The 19,223-nt window shown below is 59.4% G+C and overlaps 2 protein-coding genes across 11 annotated transcripts in view; one reads left to right on the forward strand and one right to left on the reverse strand.

Annotated features, from left to right (window-relative positions):
* MARK2 (microtubule affinity regulating kinase 2) overlaps positions 1-11,698 on the forward strand; it is a 75,680-nt gene extending 63,982 nt beyond the window's left edge. For 2 of the 9 annotated variants that reach the window (XM_030917299.1, XM_030917300.1), the window contains exons 8-19: positions 207-443; positions 887-1,006; positions 1,108-1,207; positions 1,285-1,397; positions 2,827-2,959; positions 3,233-3,411; positions 3,687-3,784; positions 4,612-4,773; positions 5,414-5,671; positions 6,737-6,763; positions 8,912-8,956; positions 9,526-9,886. In XM_030917299.1, coding sequence (XP_030773159.1) covers positions 207-443; positions 887-1,006; positions 1,108-1,207; positions 1,285-1,397; positions 2,827-2,959; positions 3,233-3,411; positions 3,687-3,784; positions 4,612-4,773; positions 5,414-5,671; positions 6,737-6,763; positions 8,912-8,956; positions 9,526-9,886 — 1,833 coding nt within the window. Of the gene's footprint in view, positions 1-206; positions 444-886; positions 1,007-1,107; positions 1,208-1,284; positions 1,398-2,826; positions 2,960-3,232; positions 3,412-3,686; positions 3,785-4,611; positions 4,774-5,413; positions 5,672-6,736; positions 6,764-8,911; positions 8,957-9,525 lie in introns of all 9 variants that reach the window. The other 7 variants (XM_010376748.2, XM_030917297.1, XM_030917302.1 and 4 more) reach the window with 7 other exon arrangements.
* A 200-nt stretch (positions 11,699-11,898) lies between these two features.
* On the reverse strand, positions 11,899-18,220 carry RCOR2 (REST corepressor 2). Of its 2 annotated transcripts, XM_010376803.2 has the most exons (12): positions 17,367-18,220; positions 16,589-16,645; positions 16,207-16,287; positions 15,931-15,983; positions 15,683-15,844; positions 15,445-15,569; positions 15,289-15,358; positions 14,982-15,197; positions 13,557-13,634; positions 13,363-13,420; positions 12,991-13,220; positions 11,899-12,860 (listed from the first exon to the last, which is right to left on the reverse strand). In XM_010376803.2, the coding sequence occupies exons 1-12, from the start codon at positions 17,491-17,493 to the stop codon at positions 12,546-12,548; spliced, it is 1,572 nt and encodes a 523-aa protein (XP_010375105.1). In that variant the 5' UTR covers positions 17,494-18,220; the 3' UTR covers positions 11,899-12,545. The 2 variants fall into 2 exon arrangements, with proteins under 2 accessions (XP_010375105.1, XP_030773163.1); XM_030917303.1 differs by lacking the exon at positions 12,991-13,220 and having other exon boundaries at positions 17,367-18,197.
* Positions 18,221-19,223: the final 1,003 nt, after the last annotated feature.

The raw sequence follows: 19,223 nt of genomic DNA on the forward strand, positions 1-19,223 counted from the left end.
CCCGTGTGAGGAGTGGCCTGCACTGCCTTCCTCCTGCCCAGCCTATTCACGCCGATTGAAGCCCTACCCTGACGTTGGTGGAGAAAGTTCTGAGACTGAAGATGACTTTCCATTTGTTCTCCCATTCCCCTCAGCTCCTTCCTGCCCAGGGCCTTTCCTTAGTCTGGTTCACTTGGTTCCCTGATGTTTTCCATCTTACCTCCCAGGCAGAAAACCTGCTCTTGGATGCTGATATGAACATCAAGATTGCAGACTTTGGCTTCAGCAATGAATTCACCTTTGGGAACAAGCTGGACACCTTCTGTGGCAGTCCCCCTTATGCTGCCCCAGAACTCTTCCAGGGCAAAAAATACGATGGACCCGAGGTGGATGTGTGGAGCCTAGGAGTTATCCTCTATACACTGGTCAGCGGATCCCTGCCTTTTGATGGACAGAATCTCAAGGTGGAGTGAAGTGCAAGCTTTTTATTGCTTCTCATTTCCTCTCGGCCTCTGGTCTTAGCCCTGACCTCCCGCCTTTGCCACCTGTCTACATTTGTCCCAAGCCAAAGCTTCAGAGAAGGGCTTGCTGAGGTAGCAGCAGTCAAAGGCCTTCTGCACCTGGGAATGAATAACCTCAGTTCCTTTCTCGAAAGATGGGATAAACTGTGTGTGTGTTCATCCCCCAAGGCACTCCGGATTGCAGGCCTCGCACTGGTCAAGTTAGAGGGTACGAGGGTATTTGACTTCACTTGCCTCTCTGGTGAGGTGTCTTGTCCCAGGCTCTCTGCCTTCTTCCATATTTCATTTATGTCTGGCCAGGCCTAGGCTCTCAGGATCTTGGATATTATGTTTCTTCCTTTGGCCTTGGGATAATTTCAATTTTCTAACCCTGGATCCTCCTACAGGAGCTGCGGGAACGGGTACTGAGGGGAAAATACCGTATTCCGTTCTACATGTCCACGGACTGTGAAAACTTGCTTAAGAAATTTCTCATTCTTAATCCCAGCAAGAGAGGCACTTTAGAGGTGAGCGGTGGAGCCTAACTGGTGGAAGGGCCTGGGGTCCCCATGGAAACTTTCCAGCTGACTTTCTTCCCCCTGCCCTTTTCCTTCTCTGTGCTCCCCAGCAAATCATGAAAGATCGATGGATGAATGTGGGTCACGAAGATGATGAACTAAAGCCTTACGTGGAGCCACTCCCTGACTACAAGGACCCCCGGCGGACAGGTGAGGCTGTGCCGGGCTGTGAGGTTAAGCTTGCCTAGGAGTTGAGGCCAGTCTTAACTATATGTCCCCCTGTGCAGAGCTGATGGTGTCCATGGGTTATACACGGGAAGAGATCCAGGACTCGCTGGTGGGCCAGAGATACAACGAGGTGATGGCCACCTATCTGCTCCTGGGCTACAAGAGCTCCGAGGTGTGTGCTCCCCGCTCCATTCTCTGACCTGGCCAGCCTCACTGTCAGTAGCACCCATGCTTCTAACACCTGTTGAGGGCAGAAGCTCATCTCTGAGTAGGTGTGCTCTCTGCTCACCAATTTTAAGCCTCAGCTTTGGTGTCTAAGGTCCTCTGGCCCATTCACTGATCTCCATGACTGAATTAATAGAAAGCTGTTAGGGTCGGTGTGAGACTGGGTCAGAGTTTCAATACGGGTGAGTAGTTGATCTAGGTTAGTCTGCATTGATTAGATGTGTCTAGGTCATCGGCTAGCACTTCTGTGTTGATCTAGATATCTTTGTGTCTGTATCTGGAAGTGTATATTTCTGCGTGGGTGGGTGGGTGGGTGGGTGTGGGGCAGGGGGGTCTGTGTGTGTATCTGATCAGAAGATTGAGTCTGTTGGTTTTTTTTTGTTTTTTTTTTTGAGACGGAGTTTCGCTCTTGTTGCCCGGGCTGGAGTGCAATGGCAGGATCTTGGCTCACTGCAACCTCTGCCTCGCGGGTTTAAGTGATTTCCTGCCTCTGCCTCCCAAGTAGCTGGGATTACAGGCGTGCGCCACCACACCCGGCTATTTTGAGTCTGTTGCTTCTGTCTAGTGCTTTATGTTTGGGTTGTGTATCTGTGTGTGTGTGTGTATGTGTCCGTCTTCCCGTCTGTGGATCTGGAGACTTTGTGATTGTTCTTCTGCCCATTTGGGTTTTGTTCATCATCTGTGTCCCCCCACGTGAACTCCCAGCCTCCCTGCCCTGCTGTCCCTCTGGTGGTGGGATCCTTAAGAGGCACCTGCTTGCCAGGCGCGGTGGCTCACGCCTGTAATCCCAGCACTTTGGGAGGCCAAGGCGGGCGGATCACGAGGTCAGGAGATCGAGACCATCCTGGCTAACACGGTGAAACCCCGTCTATACTAAAAATACAAAAAATTAGCGGGGCATGGTGGTGTGCGCCTGTAGTCCCAGCTACTTGGAGGCTGAGGCAGGAGAATGGCGTGAACCCGGGAGGCGGAGCTTGCAGTGAGCTGAGATCGTGCCACTGCACTCCAGCCTGGGTGACAAAGCGAGACTCTGTCTCAAAAAAAAAAAAAAAGAGGCACCTGCTGCCACTTGGTGTAGGCCCATATTGCTCTGTGTTGAGGGGAGTGGTCTTGAATCTGGACATGTGTTCTTGTGGATGTTTGTGTCTGGGTGTGTGGCTTATGTATTCCTCTCTGAGGCTTTGTCTGTCAGTGTCTGTGTCAGAGCATGTGTGTCTCCAGGGTGAAGGGGGGATTTATTGGTCTTACAGGTGGATGTCTGGTATGATCCTGGGTGTTTGAGTGTTGGGAGAGGGTGGTATGTGTAAGTGTGTCCATCTGTAGGGATTTCCATGTGACTTCTGCCCTCCCTTGAAGCTGTTTTCTGTTTCTTTTAGCTGGAAGGTGACACCATCACCCTGAAGCCCCGGCCTTCAGCTGATCTGACCAATAGCAGCGCCCCATCCCCATCCCACAAGGTACAGCGCAGCGTGTCGGCCAATCCCAAGCAGCGGCGCTTCAGCGACCAGGGTAAATGCTTTTGGGAGTTGTAGGTAGGGAGTCACCCCTCTCCAGAGAGGTCACAGGTTCTGTGGGGACTTGGGTAATAGAGCTAAGTTTCAGTCCTTGTTCAGCCAGTTATTAGTAGCACGGCTATGGGCAAGCCACTTCCCTTCCCTCACCTCTGTGGAATGGGGGCTTGCTGGGTTGTTGGCCAGCCCTGTAGGAGATGAGCATGCATGGGGCTGGTACTCAGTGGACCCCTTGGCCTTACCCATTCCCACCCTCCCTCTGGCCCAACAGCTGGTCCTGCCATTCCCACCTCTAATTCTTACTCTAAGAAGACTCAGAGTAACAATGCAGAAAATAAGCGGCCCGAGGAAGACCGGGAGTCGGGGCGGAAAGCCAGCAGCACAGCCAAGGTGCCTGCCAGCCCCCTGCCCGGCCTGGAGAGGAAGAAGACCACCCCAACCCCTTCCACGGTGAGCCGCAGCCCCCGCCCTCTCCTTCCTTCCTGCGGTGGGGCCTGCCCTCTGAGGCAGCTCTTCTCTTAATTCAGACTGTTCCCTTTGGCTGCCACTTCTGCTTGCAGTAGGAAGCCTCGCTCCCAGGAGTAAAAGCAGAATCCTTTCCTTAACCTACCACTGTCTGCTTCAGGTGGAAGGGAGGGGAAGCTTGTTCCATGAACCTGGGGGGAGAACCTGGCTGTAGACCACTTTGGCTTTCTGATAGAACGCTTGCCCTTTATTCCCCACAGAACAGCGTCCTCTCCACCAGCACAAATCGAAGCAGGAATTCCCCACTTTTGGAGAGGGCCAGCCTCGGCCAGGCCTCTATCCAGAATGGCAAAGACAGGTGAGAGACCCGGGCCCTGCCTGCCTCGCTCCCTAGGAGCCACGTCTCACAGGGTGATGTCTGTCAGCAGCACCGTCTCCTGTCCCTGCCAGCGCATTGCTCCCTGCTCCCTGGAGTTCCATCCTGGCTGTGTCCAGTCCAGCTTTCCCCTCCCCTATTCCACGCCATTGCCTCCTCCCCATCTTCCTCTGACTGCTTCTTGCAGTTTGCCAGGTGTGGGGCTGACTGTGGCCATCTCAGCTGCATGCTCGCTTCTCGACCACGGCCAGGGCATGGCAGCTGCCCTCCTCTAGACATGAGCACCTAAGGCCTTGTGTTGGGGGTCCCAGCTCAGGGCAGAACCAAGAGATGCCCATCTTGAGGGGTGTACACATAGAGGGCGACTCCAGCCATCCCCATGAGACCAGAGCTCCCCAGCCTTCACTGGCCGCATTTCTTAGTGTTGCATTCCTGGCTCTATCTCTTCAGAGTTTCTGAAAGCTTCCCCTCAGCAACACCCCACTCTTTCTGTAGAAGAAACTCTCTTGTTCTTAGAATTCTTAGGAGGCCAGTGCAGCCTGGAGGCAGCAGCCCCTTGTCTGCTCTCCTTCATTTCTGGTTTCCTCTTCCCAGGCTCTGACCCACCTCGTTGCTTCCCGACCTCACTCACCTCCACTCCCAGCCCCGCATTCCTCAGTTCTGACTTGCATCCCGCTGCTGCCCAGGCCTGACCTCTACCCTGCTGGAGCTCCCCAGCTCTGGCCCTTCCCCTGCCCTTGCTTCCTAATCCAGGCCTCCTGCCCTCACTCACCCCTAACACGGGCCTCTCCGCTGCTTTTGTCTCCTAGCCTAACCATGCCAGGGTCCCGGGCCTCCACGGCTTCTGCTTCTGCCGCAGTCTCTGCGGCCCGGCCCCGCCAGCACCAGAAATCCATGTCGGCCTCCGTGCACCCCAACAAGGCCTCTGGGCTGCCCCCCACGGAGAGTAACTGTGAGGTGCCGCGGCCCAGGCAAGTGTGCTGGGGCAGCTGCTGCACCTGCTGCCCTCAGCCCACCCTACCCCCTTGCCCCAGCAATTTCTTCCTCCCACTTGGGGGTCCTGCTCTGTTCTTGTCATCTTAGCCACAAGAAATGGGTCTGTCCCCTGCGGCCAGGAAGTGGAGGGAACAAAAAAGAGCGTTAATGCCCCTCTTTTCCAGTTCTCCCTCTCAGAACAGGTATGCAGGAAGCTGTCCTAAGGCTCCAAAGGGAAACCTTTTTGTTCTGAACCTTCCTGGGTTTCCTTAGGGACCCCGGGGATAGTCGGCCTCACAGGGACTCAATCTTCGAGGGTTGGTCCCCATTGCCCGCTTGAGGGTCCAGTCTGCCCGGCTCCCAGGGAGGCCGCTCTGTCCAGCCTAAACCACACTCCACACACGGGTCCTTCCTTGCCTCCCTCCCTCCCTTCCCAAACCATCTCCTTCCACTTCCACAAGACTTCCTTCTCACCACTGTCCTCAATAGTCACGCCCTTCCTTCTGTGTCCTCGTGATGGCTGCCTCTGCCCTGGCATCCCCTCCCTGTCCCCACCACAGGGTGTCCAGGTGCCCAGTGATGATGGCTGTCCTGTACCCTAATTCGTCCCCCTCAACCCCACTTCTCTTCTCACAGCACAGCCCCCCAACGTGTCCCTGTCGCCTCCCCATCCGCCCACAACATCAGCAGCAGTGGTGGAGCCCCAGACCGAACTAATTTCCCCCGGGGTGTGTCCAGCCGAAGCACCTTCCATGCTGGGCAGCTCCGACAGGTGCGGGACCAGCAGAATTTGCCCTATGGTGTGACCCCAGCCTCTCCCTCTGGCCACAGCCAGGGCCGGCGGGGGGCCTCTGGGAGCATCTTCAGCAAGTTCACCTCCAAGTTTGTACGCAGGTAAGCAAGGAGCTTTGGGTGGCAGAGAGGCTTAGGCCAGGCCTTCCTACTTGACTGGGAGTGGGTTGGGGGTTGGGGGTTGGGATTTGGGACACTGTACCGGTATTGGGTCTTGGGGTTAGAAGAGGCTTCGGGAAGCACCAGAAATTGGGTCTTTGTCAACACCTTATGTGCCCAGGCCCACCCCTCTTAGGCTTCTCCCCAACTCCTTACAAGCACCCCTCATTCTCTGGCCCCAAGCAGATGGCCGATGCCGCCTCCTCTCTAGGAGAGTGTGAACTCAGATGCTAAAATAAAAGCCCCCCCTTCTCTCCTGGGTTCCCATGGAAACTTATATTTGGTGACGCAGCTGCAAAGTCATGAGGCATGAGCCAGGCTGGGGCCAGCAAGGAAAATTTTGTCCTGGTCTCTTGTCCCTTAGACTGCCTCTCCCCTTAGCTGGTTCTGTTTCTGGCTGCAGCCACAGCCATGCCCTTCCGCCCAGGGGTTCTTAGGGCGAAACCTATAAATGAAATCACTGGCGAGGGCCCACAGTGGCCTCCTCCCTAACCTAACCAGAGGTTGTGCCAAAGCGTTCCTGTGTGCCAAAGGTTGTGCCAAAGCTTTCCTGTGTTGGACCCAGGGTGGGGATCTCTTCATGGGGTTTCTCACACCTGAGCCCCCAGCCACCACAGAGGGGCAGCTTGAAGTGCATCCAGCCAACTGGCTGGCCTCCTGGGATGCTCCGCGTCCCTGTCCTGCCCATTCCTCTCCCTGCCTTGGAGTAGCAGCTCAGGAAGCAGCAGGGGCTTTGAGAGAGCAGGCTCGCCTGCCCTTCCTCTACGTTTCACTCCACTCTGCTGGAGGAGCCAAAGCCACTGCCCCATCTGAGCCCCAGAATGCAGCCTGCAGAGAGGGTGGGCAGGTCTGAAAGCCTGGGACTCTAGTCTCGCTGAGCGGCTCTTCCGAAAACGGGATGACCCTTGAACCTGTAAAGCCACTCCCCACCTGCTTATCCACATACCGTCTTGTTGGTTTTTTTTATTTCTTTTTTTATTTTGTCTTTTTTTTTGTTTGTTTTTTTAGAAATCTGTCTTTCAGGTTTGCCAGAAGGTAGGCGTTGAGCCCGCTGTGTGTGTGTGTGTGTGTGTGTGTGTGTGTCCGTGTGTCCGTGTCCTGTGTCCTGTGTCCTGCCTCCATCACTAACTCCCCTTTTCTGGCTCTTACTCTCCTCCATCTGCTTAACCAAGTCTGTGTGGCCCTCCTCTCTCTGCCATCTTAAAGGGATGAAGACTGCCTCTGATTGGGCAACGGCACAGGGCCTGCCTTCAGTGCCCCCAGTACGAACAGGCAGGGCTAAGAGGCCACATTGGCCCACTCAGGGCAAATGGCTTTAAAAATGAGGGGCCTTCCTTGGGCCCACAGTTACGCCTGTCCTCAAGTAAGGGGAGACTGTCTGAGGGAAGCCTCCCTTTAAGATTGTCTCCTCTCACCCACCCCACCCCATCCCCACTCCCCCTCACTCCAGGTTTTGGTCACAAGTGTTGGGATCCTTTCCTGGCCCTTTCCCCTGTCATGTGCATGCGCTGTGAGGAAGCTCCAGGGTTACAAGTGCATCTGGGATGGTATCTTGTCTGTCTCCTGGGCTTCCTGAACTTCAGAGCTGTGTGACCTCTTCCCCTTGGCCTATGGGATGGCACGACTTTGGAGACACTACAGGGACCCTGGGGCCCCAAGGTTTCAGTCTAGATCCTCCACACCTTAGGAGCTTTCGTCTCACAAATGGAGCACAGCACCCCCTCCTGGCAGCTCCTGCAGAACTAGCCCCACCCACCCGCACCCCTGCCCTAGCACCCCTGCCGCCAGCAGCATCTGGATAAATCAAGCCTCTTCTCCTCTAGGCTGTTTTCTCCAGATATGGCCTGTCCCTTCCAAAGTGCTGGGAGCTGGGACATTCCAGGGCAAGGGCCGTTCTACCCCAAGCCCTAGCAAAACAACAGATCTCTGCACCCTTGCTCAGGGGTCTCCCTTCATGGGCCCCTTCCTGGCTGTTTCACCCCTGGCCTTATGCTCATCCTCTCTGCAGGCCTCGGGGGCCAAATACCAAGCTGAAGACCAAGGGCCAGGTTAAGAGTGCTTGTTCCCCAGGGCTGTCTGCTCAGGCCCTGCATTGGAACTGGGATGCCTGGCAGGCACATTGGTGCCACAGCTGATGGAGGAACATCCAGACAGGGTCTTCAGGCTTTCCCCATTCCCTCCTCCTCTCACCCAGCTCTTGACTGCCTGGCTGGCTGCTGCCTCAAGGGGCCCCAGCAGGGGGCTGCACCACAGGGCATCTAGAGAGAGCGGGGGGGTGCCTTCCTCGCACAGCCGGGCTCCCTGCTCACAGTGCGCTTGTGTGCACCCCTGTGTTGGTTGTGTCTTCCTGTTTATTTCTATGTGCTGCTGCTCTTTCTCCTTCCTCTCACATCCTCCCTCTGCAATCCCCAATTTCCTAGCTCCAGACACCCATCTTCCAGCCAGGAGCTGGAGAAGCCGCTCAGCGGGGCCAGACCTCTTCCCCACCCACCCACCCAAGGTGTCTGCCCCGCCCCGCCCTCGTCCTCCCTGTGTATGAGCAGATGGCCTGGCAGGCCAGCAGGTAGGGGAGTTGGGAAAGGTCGGAGGAGGCGGCCTTTTCCACTCAGCAGCAGGCACCCATCCCCAGGTGCCTACCATGCAGACCCAGGCCTTGGCACTTTGAGCCTCCTGACAGAGACCCTTGGGTAGCCACAGCCCCTCCTCCTACAGAGACCCAAAGCATTGCAGCCCCTTTCCTCCAAAAGGACTGCAGTCCTGAGACCCTAGCGTGTGGCTCCAAAAACTCACACCCGCAACCCCCAGAAGAGCGCGTGAGCCCTGGTTGTGGGGGAGCAGCCTCGTGCCGGGCTGTGTGCTCGGTGTGCTCAGTGAAGTGCGTGCACAGCCACTCCCCCTCCTCCCCCAGAGCGGAGGCTTCTCCCCGGCACAGACACAGATCTGGGAGTGTGGGGAGGGACAGGCCCCATGTGCTGGGCTCCCTGCTGGAAAGAAATGGTTGAGCCGCCAGTGTGAGGTGCTGCAGAGCCCTGTTGGCTTGCCAGGTGATGGGCAGAGGGCCCTGGGCTTGGGTCCTGCCCACCCACTGGTGGCACTTCCCCAGACCCACTCTCATCTGGGTCTGTGGCGGCGGAAGGAGCGAGAGATCCCAGCACTAAACTCTCCCTCGCTCTGTTTTTTGAGGAACCTGAATGAACCTGAAAGCAAAGACCGAGTGGAGACGCTCAGGTGAGAGGGCTGGAGCCAGCACTGGCCCTGCCCGGGCCACCGGGCTTGCCACAAGCCTCCTGCTCCTCTCTTCCTTCTGCCACTTGGCTCTTCCTCCCGTGGTTCTGCCCTGTCCCTACCCTCTGGGGCTTCCCTTTCCTCAGAGAGTTTCCCCTTCCCAAACCCAATTGCAGGAGTTAATGGGCCCTTCTCTTCAGGTCTGGTATATTCCGGATGTCGGAGTTCTGGGTCGGGTGGTCGGGGCTACAGATTCCTACCCCTGGACTATCCCACCTCCCTGTGCTGCGAGGCTTCTTTCTGGAGATAGAGTCTATGCTCGTGCTATTGAGGGCACCGGTGTCTTCCCTGACCCCACCCCGCCTACCCCAAGGCTGGCTTCTCCCCTTCACTGTCCTGAAACATAGGGGTTGGAGGACTGCCTCCCTCCGCCCCCGCAGCTAGGGGCCGCGCCTGGCTGCTCCTGCTCCCTCCCGCTCTCCTCTCTGGGCTCGAGGGCTGTCTGCCAGGGTGGCCCTCCTGGGGTGGGGTGCCTCAGCCCCCCGTGACGCCCGCCTCTGCCCTCTCCACAGACCTCACGTGGTGGGCAGTGGCGTCAACGACAAAGAAAAGGAAGAATTTCGGGAGGCCAAACCCCGCTCCCTCCGCTTCACGTGGAGTATGAAGACCACGAGCTCCATGGAGCCCAACGAGATGATGCGGGAGATCCGCAAGGTGCTGGACGCGAACAGCTGCCAGAGCGAGCTGCATGAGAAATACATGCTGCTGTGCATGCACGGCACGCCGGGCCACGAGGACTTCGTGCAGTGGGAGATGGAGGTGTGCAAACTGCCGCGGCTCTCTCTCAATGGGGTTCGATTTAAGCGGATATCGGGCACCTCCATGGCCTTCAAAAACATTGCCTCCAAAATAGCCAACGAGCTGAAGCTTTAACAGGCTGCCAGGAGCGGGGGCGGCGGGGGCGGGCAAGCTGGACGGGCTGCCGGGCCGCCGGGCCGCCGCGCCGCCCCACCTGGGCGAGACTGCAGCGATGGATTGGTGTGTCTCCCCTGCTGGCACTTCTCCCCTCCCTGGCCCTTCTCAGTTTTCTCTTACATGTTTGTGGGGGGTGGGAGATTGTTCTCCCGCCCCCCACATTCACCCCTGCCCAGAGATTCCCCCTTCCCCTCTCCCCCACTGGAGGCAAAGGAAGGGGAGGGTGGAAGGGGGGGGCAGGGCTCCCCCTCGGTACTGCGGTTGCACAGAGTATTTCGCCTAAACCAAGAAATTTTTTATTACCAAAAAGAAAAAAGAAAAAAAAAAAAATCCCAGCGGCCACCTTTCCTCCCTGCCCCATTGGGACAGTCGAGACTGGATCTGTGGGGTTTCCCGGGAGGGTGGCTCAGGGCTGGAACACTCTCAGGCAAGAGTGGTGGAGCTCCCGTCAGGCCCTCCGCCAGGCCCGCTGTGGGCTTCTTCCCTCTCCTCCCTCCTTCCCCTCCAAGCAAACCACCAGAGGTGGCCTTCCCCTGACCTCAGGCCCCTGGGCTGGAGGCCTGGGTGGCGGGGCAGGGGGCGGGGGTGCTGCGCAGCCCTGCAGTGGGTGGGACTGGGGGCTGCTCGGGGGCTGCCGAGGCTGGAGGGCCGGCCCAAGGCTCCGCCCCCCTCCACACTGTACCCTCTGCCCCTCCTTCCCAGAGCTGGGCATTTCCTTCCACAAGCTGCTGTGGGGACGTGTGTTCCCTCCTCAAAGTCTGTGCCATCTTCTCCCACCCCTCCCGGATAGAAGGAGGGGCTGACCCCAGGGCTGGGAGAGGGGAGGGGACTGCAGGGCAAATTGGCTCCTCGGTCCCCAGGGGGGCCGCTTGGGCTGTTGGTCTCCAGAGCAGGGCCACTGGGCACTCTGTGATGGGGGAGCCTTTGTCTGAAAGCACAGCCCCCTCGCCCTTCCTCTCCCCATGGCTTTCCCTTCATTGGCATTAATCTGGGCACCAGCTCTCTCCATAGCAGTGACTTCCCTCACCACTCTCATCTCTCAGCCTTGCCTTTTCTTCCTGACACTGTCGCCCCCTCCTCTCAGGAGACACTGCCCAGGGCCTCCAGGGCCACCTGGCAGAAGGCTGGGTTAGGCAGCAGGGCTGGGAGCATCTGCCCTCCACAGGGTGGGGGACAGATAGGCAAAGCGACTCCCAGCTTGCTGCCCTCAGTGGCCAGTGTGGGCATGGGCGGTTTTGGGCGCTTGGCTGGTGGTGGCCACTGCATCCCTTAATTTATTTCTCTACTGTTTCTGTTCTTGAGAAATTGGGGGAGGGAGTCTTACACAGAGGCTGCCCCTACCCTCACCTGAGTTGTACATTTTTTTGTGATGGGTTTTATTTTTTATTTTATTATTTTATTTTTTTTTTTTTTTTTTGATTTATGATGACTCCACCCCTCTTCATCACCCCGCTCCCAGGCCAGGCTCAGCGATTAAGTCGAGCCCTTGCGTCCTAGGAAGGGGCCTCGCCAACCTCAGCCCTCCTGCCCCACACTCCTACTGCGGCTCAGACCAAGGGCTCCCCCTCCCTCCCTTCTCCCCTCCTGCCCTATGGAACAGCCCGGGTGCTCTGAGGGGGCCGGGAGGGCATGGCTTGGCTCCCAAAGGGGGTAGGGGCCCGGGGCACCCAGGCAAGGTGGCCCCTCCCCGGCTAGCCCCCTCCTCCCCAACCCTGCACTTAGTTTCTCCTCTGGATCAAACACATAATAAAGAGAATGTTTGGAATCTGAGCTGCCTCCTCCTGTTTCTTCTCCCAGCCAGGCAGGGACCCAGTCCCCTGTGGGCAAGATGTGGCCCAGCCTGCCTGCCTTGCAGGAGAGACTTGATTCCTGTCTGGGGCCAGTGCTGGGTGGGCCCAGCTCCCCACCCACCCACAGGGCACAGACAGGAAGCAAAGCCCAGGCCCCTTGCACCAAAAGGGAAAGAAAACTCAGTAAGCTTAGGTTTTATTTTTTTTTTTAATTTTTAAAAAATGTTGAAAAATAAATCCATGTCTGCATAAATTCCCAACCCCCATTTCTCCAAGTTTCTGGAAGGTGGGTTTGGTGGGCACCCTCAGCTCCTTAGCATTTCCCAGCTGGCCCCTGAAGACAGAGCTTCTCTTCCAGCCTCTGCTGCTGTAAGGCTCCTCTGCCCACCTCCCCCTCTGCAGCCTCCCTCCCCACCTCACCCCAGACTTATTGCTAAAATAAGGGAAAGAGGAATGAGAACAGCCAGTACACCCAACTGCCCTCTCCCCACCCCATGCTAAGGTCACTACCCCCGACACATAAAGGGCAGAGCCCAGAGGCCAAGCCCCAGCAGACTAGGAGGCAGCCATCCCAGTCCCAGCCAGGAAGCGAAAGTGCCCTCAGGCCAGCTCAAAGGCCCCTGAGCCTGGCCATGGCCCCAGGAGACAGGCCCAGCTGCCAGGAACACATGCAGAACCCACAGGGCGGGGCTGGGCTGTGCGCAGCTCTGGTCTTCCAAAGACCCCGCCAGATCCCTAGTCCCTTCTGTCCTCGGTGATACCAGAGATGCCTGGGGATGGCCAGCAAAGGGATCCTGGAGCCTGTGGTTGGTGGAGGGCCACAGGGCTCAGAGTGAGGGTGCCGGGGGCTCCAGAGGGGCTCCAATCAGGGTGGGTGGGGGCTGAGGGCCAGGACGGGCACTGTGGCGGGAGGCAGCCAGAGCGGGGCGGATGAGAGGTGGTGGGGGCTGGTTGGGGGCCAGCCGGGGCTGGAGGAAGCGGCCCTGCTGCAGTGGGGGTGGCTGTCGGAGCAGAGTGGGAGCCGTGGGCAAAGGTGGCCTCAGCAGTGGGGGCGGCTGGGACAGCGAGGTGGGAGGTGGAGGGGGTGGTGGCGCAGGGGGCACTGATCGGGGCACAGACGTGGAGACCGCTGTAATCTGGACCTGAGGGGAGAGAAAAGAGTGAGAAGCCAGGCTCTTCCCGCCCTCAGCCCAGTCTAAGGACCGAGGCAGCGCCTTGCCTCGCCTCGCCTCACCTCTTCTCTCTGAGGGGTTTCTCTCACCCCCTTCTCACCTCATCATCTTCCTCTAGGGCTGGGGCTGGCAATGGAGCCCCTCTCCTAGCCTCCTCCATGGGGACCGGGGCTCCAGGGGCCCCATCCTGCTCAGCCTCCCATTCCTGCAGCACCTCCTCCAGATTGAAGCGGCGCCGGTAGCTCACAAAGAAAGTCTTCACCTGGGTCAGAGTCTTGTTCCCAATCACCTCTGCAATAGCCCCAAAGTCTTTGCCATACCTACGGATGGCTGCAAGGGTCAAAAGGGCAGCAGCGTCAATACCCCTCAGAACTAGTTACTTCCCTGACCCTTCCCCTCTGCCCCCCGCACTCCTTGGAGGGTGGGGAGATAGATTCCTGGGGTCCTCTCTTCTCACCACAGTTTAACCCACCTTGGACAGCCAAAAGCTGCTCATCTGTGGTCCAGCGCGAGTTGAACTTTGTGTTGGCCTGGAAAGCAAGGAACACACATATCCTTTAGACTCAAAACCATGCAAATGGCAGCCCTGCACCCCAAGTAGTACTCTTTCTGCTCTACCTCCAGAGAGAAATCCCCTTTTGCACCCTAGCTTAAAGAGCGCCATACCTCCGGGGGGCGGAGTGGATCAATGCCGCCCTCCAGGGCTTGGCGCAGGCTGCTGTTTGTCTGCTTCATGCTCTGTACCTGGGAAGGCCAGGAAGTGGAGGAACATCAGACTCCCATCTCAGGCAGACCACCATGCCCCTCACAGGACCCTACTTCTGCATAGACACCAGCACCACTGCCCCGGCAAAGCTCTCTGCCGTCCACCATCTGGCTTGTTCCCCCTGCACTACTCAGTAGGGGAGCCGCTGGGGTTCTCCCCTTTCTGTAGACCAGTTTTTATTTTTATTTTATATATATATATACACACACACACACACACATACACACACATATATATATATTTTGAGACGGAGTTTCACTCGTTACCCAGGTTGGAGTGCAATGGCACAATCTCAGCTCACCAAAACATCCGCCTCCCAGGTTCAAGCGATTCTCCTGCCTCAGCCTCCCGAGTAGCTGTGATTACAAGCGCCTGCCACTCCGCCTGGCTAATTTTGTATTTTTTTATGTTTTTTTTTTTTTTTTTTTTTTTTTTTTTAGAGATGGAGTCTCGCTTTGTCGCCCAAACTGGAGTGCAGTGGCCGGATCTCAGCTCACTGCAAGCTCCGCCTTTTGGGTTTACGCCATTCTCCTGTCTCAGCCTCCCGAGTAGCTGGGACTACAGGCGCCTGCCACCTCGCCCGGCTAGTTTTTTGTATTTTTTAGTAGAGATGAGGTTTCACCGGGTTAGCCAGGATGGTCTCGATCTCCTGACCTTGTGATCCACCCGTCTCGGCCTCCCAAAGTGCTGGGATTACAGGCTTGAGCCACCGCGCCTGGCCTAATTTTGTATTTTTTTTAGTAGAGACAGGGTTTCTCCATGTTGGTCAGGCTGGTCTCGAACTCCCATCCTCACGTGATCCACCCACCTCGGCCTCCCAAAGTGCTGGGATTACAGGCATGAGCCACCGTGCCCAGCCTATTTTTTTTTTGAGACAGAATCTCACTCTGTTGCCCATGCTGGAGTGCAGTAGTGCAGTCTCCACTCACTACAACCTCTGCCTCCCAGGTTCAAGGGATTCTCCTGCCTCAGCCTCCTAAGTAGCTGGGATTACAGGCGTGTGCCACCATGCCCAGCTAATTTTTGTATTTTTAGTAGAGATGGGGTTTCACCATGTTGGCCAGGATGGTCTTGAACCCGGGACCTCAGGTGATCCGCTCGCCTCAGTCCCCCAGAGTGCCTGGATTACAGGCGTGAGTCACCGCACCCAGCCTATAGACCAGTTTTTAAAAGAAGGCCCAAAAAGAACACCGCATTGCCCAGAGTCCTAGAGGATGGGGCTCGGCCCCTGAACCATCTCGCTTACACCTCAGCTCCCCCCAGACTTCAGTTCCCAGGTGCTGAGTGCCCCCTTTGCATAGCCCCGTCATTTCCCAGGGCCCCACCTGGCGCTTGAGGGAGATGAGCTGAGAGTCAAGACCTCGGAGCGTGAGGTTGGCAAGGTCCGGGCTTCCTGACACTGCCGTGAGGCCCTCAGGGCTCAGGTACATGCCCTTGGGTGGGCGACGCCGGGTTCGCAAGGGATGGTGGCGGTACTGAGATACCTGGACCTCCTTTTTTCCAGGGCCTGGGCGTGCATTCAGGGGCCGAGAGGGCAGAGGCTGCCAGTGAAAGGAGAGGCGGGTAGGTGGTGCAGAGCCTGAGAGAGGCAAGAGGACAGGCAGGCGGAGCCCAGAGGCTCTGGGAGCTCACCTCTCTCTTAGGGTCTCCAGGGTCAGGCTCTCCCTCACTCACGCCTCCTCGACCCTCTTCGAGCTCATCACTGCTGACACAGGGGCCAGGGAGGGAATGAGGCAGGTGCCAGGAGCTCTACCTACCCCCATGCCCAGTGCCTGCTCCTGCCCCCACCTGTCTTCTTTGTCCTTGCGGCCCCCCAGCCGTCGGGCCTGTCTGTCCATCACGCTAGTTCGGCTGCGGGTCTTCTTCCAAGAGTAGTAATATTTCACCAGGCTGGGAATCAACTTGTCGGGCAGCTGGAGGAGGCAACGCCAGAAGCTGGGGCCCACTCAAGACTCTGGGCCCCAGGTAAGCTCTTCAGAAAGGAGGGGCAGAGGAGCGCCAGGGAGTGGGGGTGGAAGGGCTTTACCATCTGCTGGATACGCTGGAAGCACTTGCCGTGGAAGCCAAAGGCCTGTTCAAACAGCACCTTGTCCTCTACTGTCCACTCGTCAGGGAATGGGGTGAAGTTGGCCAGGTCAGCCAGCGACTTCTCCACATCGTGCTTATGCCACAGGAGCATGCCCAGCGCCTGGCCCGGGGCAAGGGGCAGCTCAGGCTCAGCTGCCCCCAGCACTGTTCCACCCCATTCCCAAGTCCCTGGGGGCCAAGGCTCACCTGCTCAATGTTGTAGCCATGCTTCTCCTTGGCCATTGCAATGTACTTGTCAACTGCAGGGGCAGGAGGGGCAGGGTCTTGGTGAAGGGGCTTATAACTCCTAACCCAGGCCTGTCCAGAAAGGGACCACCCCCCAGCGGCCAGGCCCCTGAACACGAGCCCCAGGGCAAGGGTTGGACCCACACACACCTCAGCTTCCAGCCCCCTTCTGAGAAGAGTTGGCTTGGAGCTGGGATGAACCCAAGCCCCCACCTCCCAGGGCTGTGCCCCACTCACGCTTGGCATCTGACACACAGTGGTTGGGTGACCACACCAGCATCCCCTTCAGCTCCTTGTTGCTGTAGCGTGCAGGGCTCTCTGAAAGGCCGAGGAGCAGGAGGGAAGACACTCAGATCAGCCTGGTGGCACAAGCCTGGCTGGACCCATGGCCAGAGGGCAGCAGAGGAGTGGAGCCAGGGAGGTTGAGGCCCAGAAGGGAAGGAGGGGCAGAGACCCAGACAGGAAGGCAGGGCAGGAAAGCTAACCATGCCGCAGGGCCACCCACCCCTGCCAGCCTGTCCTCCCAGGGGGAGCCAGCCAAGGGCACCCCAGGTGGGGCTGCAGGCTAAGCCCGGGGCCTCCACCCCCACCCCACTTCACAGCCTGTCCTGCCACTCACCAGGCTTGCACTCTGGAATTACGGCCTGGTAATTGGTTCCAACGCGGATCATGCTGTCTGTGGAGCAAGGGGGAGGTAGTCAGGACTCCAGGGAGGGCGGACGGGAGAGAGGATGTGGCGGGGGAGGTGGCTGGCCTGGAGTTCTCCTTCCTGACCACCCAGGGCCCCCACCTTCCAGGAGGCTCACTTTTCCCTGATTGTCCCCCTCAGTTACCTGCAGCCACAGAAGGGACTGGAAGAGGAAAAGACCCTGTCCAGCCATGGCCATTGGGGCTGGAGGGTGGACAAGGAGACGGTTTTAGAGCCCAGGCCAAGCACAGTGCTTTGTTCCGGCTGGGGGGAGGGGAGCCGGGTTGGAGGGCAGCCCCTAGACCTGGACCACAGCCCTGCAAGGAACCCAAGGCTCCTCCCCACCACAGGAGCCTCACAGCTCTGTGTGGAGGTGTCTCTCCAGCCCCTGCTCCAGCCAGACCTCAGTCCCCTGCAAGATGGCAAGGTATGAGAGATCCACTCTATGCAAGGGAAGGATGTCTCAGTCCCTGAGGAGCTGAGGGCAGGGGAGGGGCCGACAGGACGCCTCCACAGCAGCTAGGGGCCCAGGTTCCAGATTGGCTGTGCCGGCAGCCTGGGCTTGGGGGAGAAGCAAAGCAGAGGCTCCAATCCAGGAGAGGCAGGATCCATCAGTGTAACACGCTCGTGGTCTGCAACTCTTCCCCCTCCCGCCCCACTCCGCTCCCCCAAGGCCGGCGCGCTTTTAACCCTAGGCCACCGGGCTCACCGTGCGAGTGCTCCTCCTCGCTGCTGTCATCCTCCGAGTGGGGCTGTCCGCCGTTGGGCACCGTCTTGGCCCGGCTGCGGGACAGGATCCCGGAGCCCGCGCTCGGCTTCTCCATCACCGAGGGCATTACCCCGCCCAGCTGCCCCGGGGGGGGCGCGGGAGCTTTCGGAGAGCGACAGTGGTTGCTGCACTCGCTCCGAGTGCCTAGCCTGGCCGGGCCTGGAGAGGTCGCCACTGAGGTTAGGAGAGGCAGGAGGTCAGCGTGGCTAGGGTCCGGCGGGGTGGGAGCCCACCGGGCAGCCCCAGCGCTCTCCGCGACCCCCAAGAGCCAGGGCGTCAGAAAAGTTTGTGCAGAAGTGGGGGACGCAAGGGATGAGCGCAAGGTCCGGTGCGGTTGGGGCGCGATTGCTACGTACGCCCTTCAGGGTTGGGGTTCCCCTTAAGTCGCGGTCCCCGGTCCTCGGGGCGCCCTGGAACCCCACCGCCCACCTGCCCACGCCGTTCAGCGGTCGGCCGCTGCAGCGTAATCTGCGCCCCCCAGGGTTCTGCGGCTCTCGGCTGCGCCGGGGATGCCCCAGTCCCCGGGCGGGGACCCGTGTCCCAAGCAGACCCCTGCCGCGACGGCAGCCCGCCGGGGCCCCGGCGGCGGCGGCGGCGGCGGCGGGACGGCGCGCACGGCGCGCGGCGCTGGGCAGAGTTGCCGGGAGGCGGGCGGAGCGCAGCCGCGGGCGCCGCCTCGCACCCTCTCCGGCGCGCTCGCTCTCCCCGCCGCGCTCGGGCTGCCGCTCGCTCGCCCGCTCTCCGCCGCCGCTCGCTCCTCGCGCACACAATGAAGCTGCTGGCAGGGAAGTAGTGCCGGCTGCGGCCTCAGCACCCCTCCCCCAGCCGATGCCTCCGCCAGCTGAACATCTGGCCCTGGGGTGGGAAGGAGGGCCCGGGGGGCGGGGCCTGGGGGCCAGGGCCAGACCTCCAGGGGGTGGGATCAGGACCCTGGTGGGGCACGCGTCCCGCTGCGGGGGACCCCTCGCGTCCCTGGGCTCCCAGATTTGCCCCTGGGGGAGACCCCACTGCCCCCCAGGAGTAGCCGGGGGTCAGCCCCACCCACGCGTACACCAGCACCACACACCAGTGGGCTCGGGTTACTGCCGCCTGCCCCGGGGGCCCTGGGGCCGCCTGCCCGCCCGCCCGGGTGGAGCCCAGCTTTTCCTTCCATTTCCCTTCCTGCCAAGAAACTCCCCGCCCCCCCTTCCGCAGGGGGGACCCCCCTTCATGCGCCCTTGGGGGCCAGAACGGATGGGAGGCTGGACAGGCAAGGAATGAGTTCCTCCAAGTGCTACCCAGCCAGAGCCTGGCTTCTGGTGGATCTGTGGGTCCCCAAGGGTCGCCCCAGTTCCCTTTAACTGCTGCAGTGTGCACCCCTAAACAGTGGTAGCAAGGGCTGAGGGATGGGGAGTGGGAGGTGTAGGGGAAGGTCTGGGCTGCAGGGGATAGAGGAACTGGGTCTCCTCCCCACTGAGTTTACTGTCACCCCAGCTGGAAGCAGCATCCCCCTCCCCCAGGACAAGCATGGGCAGAGTGACAGACAGGGAAGCGGGTAGAGCGGCACAGACGGAGATGGGGGAGGGGGTGGGCAGAGACTTTCAAAGCCAGACCCAGCCACCCTGCCAGGCACACAAAGAGCCAGCGCACACACCGGCGGCGGCTCCGAGCCTGCGAGCTGCGCCCGTGCCCGTCCCCGCCGCCCGGGGCACGTGCTGCCGCGCACACAAGCTGAAGCCCCCGCCCGCCGCCCCTCCCACCCGGAGCCCCAGTCTCCTGGACACACCTCCACCCGGGCACACCCCGCTGTGCCCAGAC

The sequence above is a fragment of the Rhinopithecus roxellana genome, chromosome 15 (genome assembly GCF_007565055.1).
Source record: "Rhinopithecus roxellana isolate Shanxi Qingling chromosome 15, ASM756505v1, whole genome shotgun sequence".
NCBI lineage: Eukaryota > Metazoa > Chordata > Mammalia > Primates > Cercopithecidae > Rhinopithecus > Rhinopithecus roxellana.

Coding starts and splice junctions, on each gene's coding strand:
- RCOR2 (XM_010376803.2), bottom strand. CDS start 17,493: ATGCCCTCGGTGATGGAGAAGCCGAGCGCGGGCTCCGGGATCCTGTCC. Junction 15,845..15,930: donor ATGGCTACAACATTGAGCAG/GTGAGCCTTGGC, acceptor GCCCCGGGCCAG/GCGCTGGGCATGCTCCTGTG. Junction 13,221..13,362: donor GCAGCTTTTGGCTGTCCAAG/GTGGGTTAAACT, acceptor TGACCCTTGCAG/CCATCCGTAGGTATGGCAAA.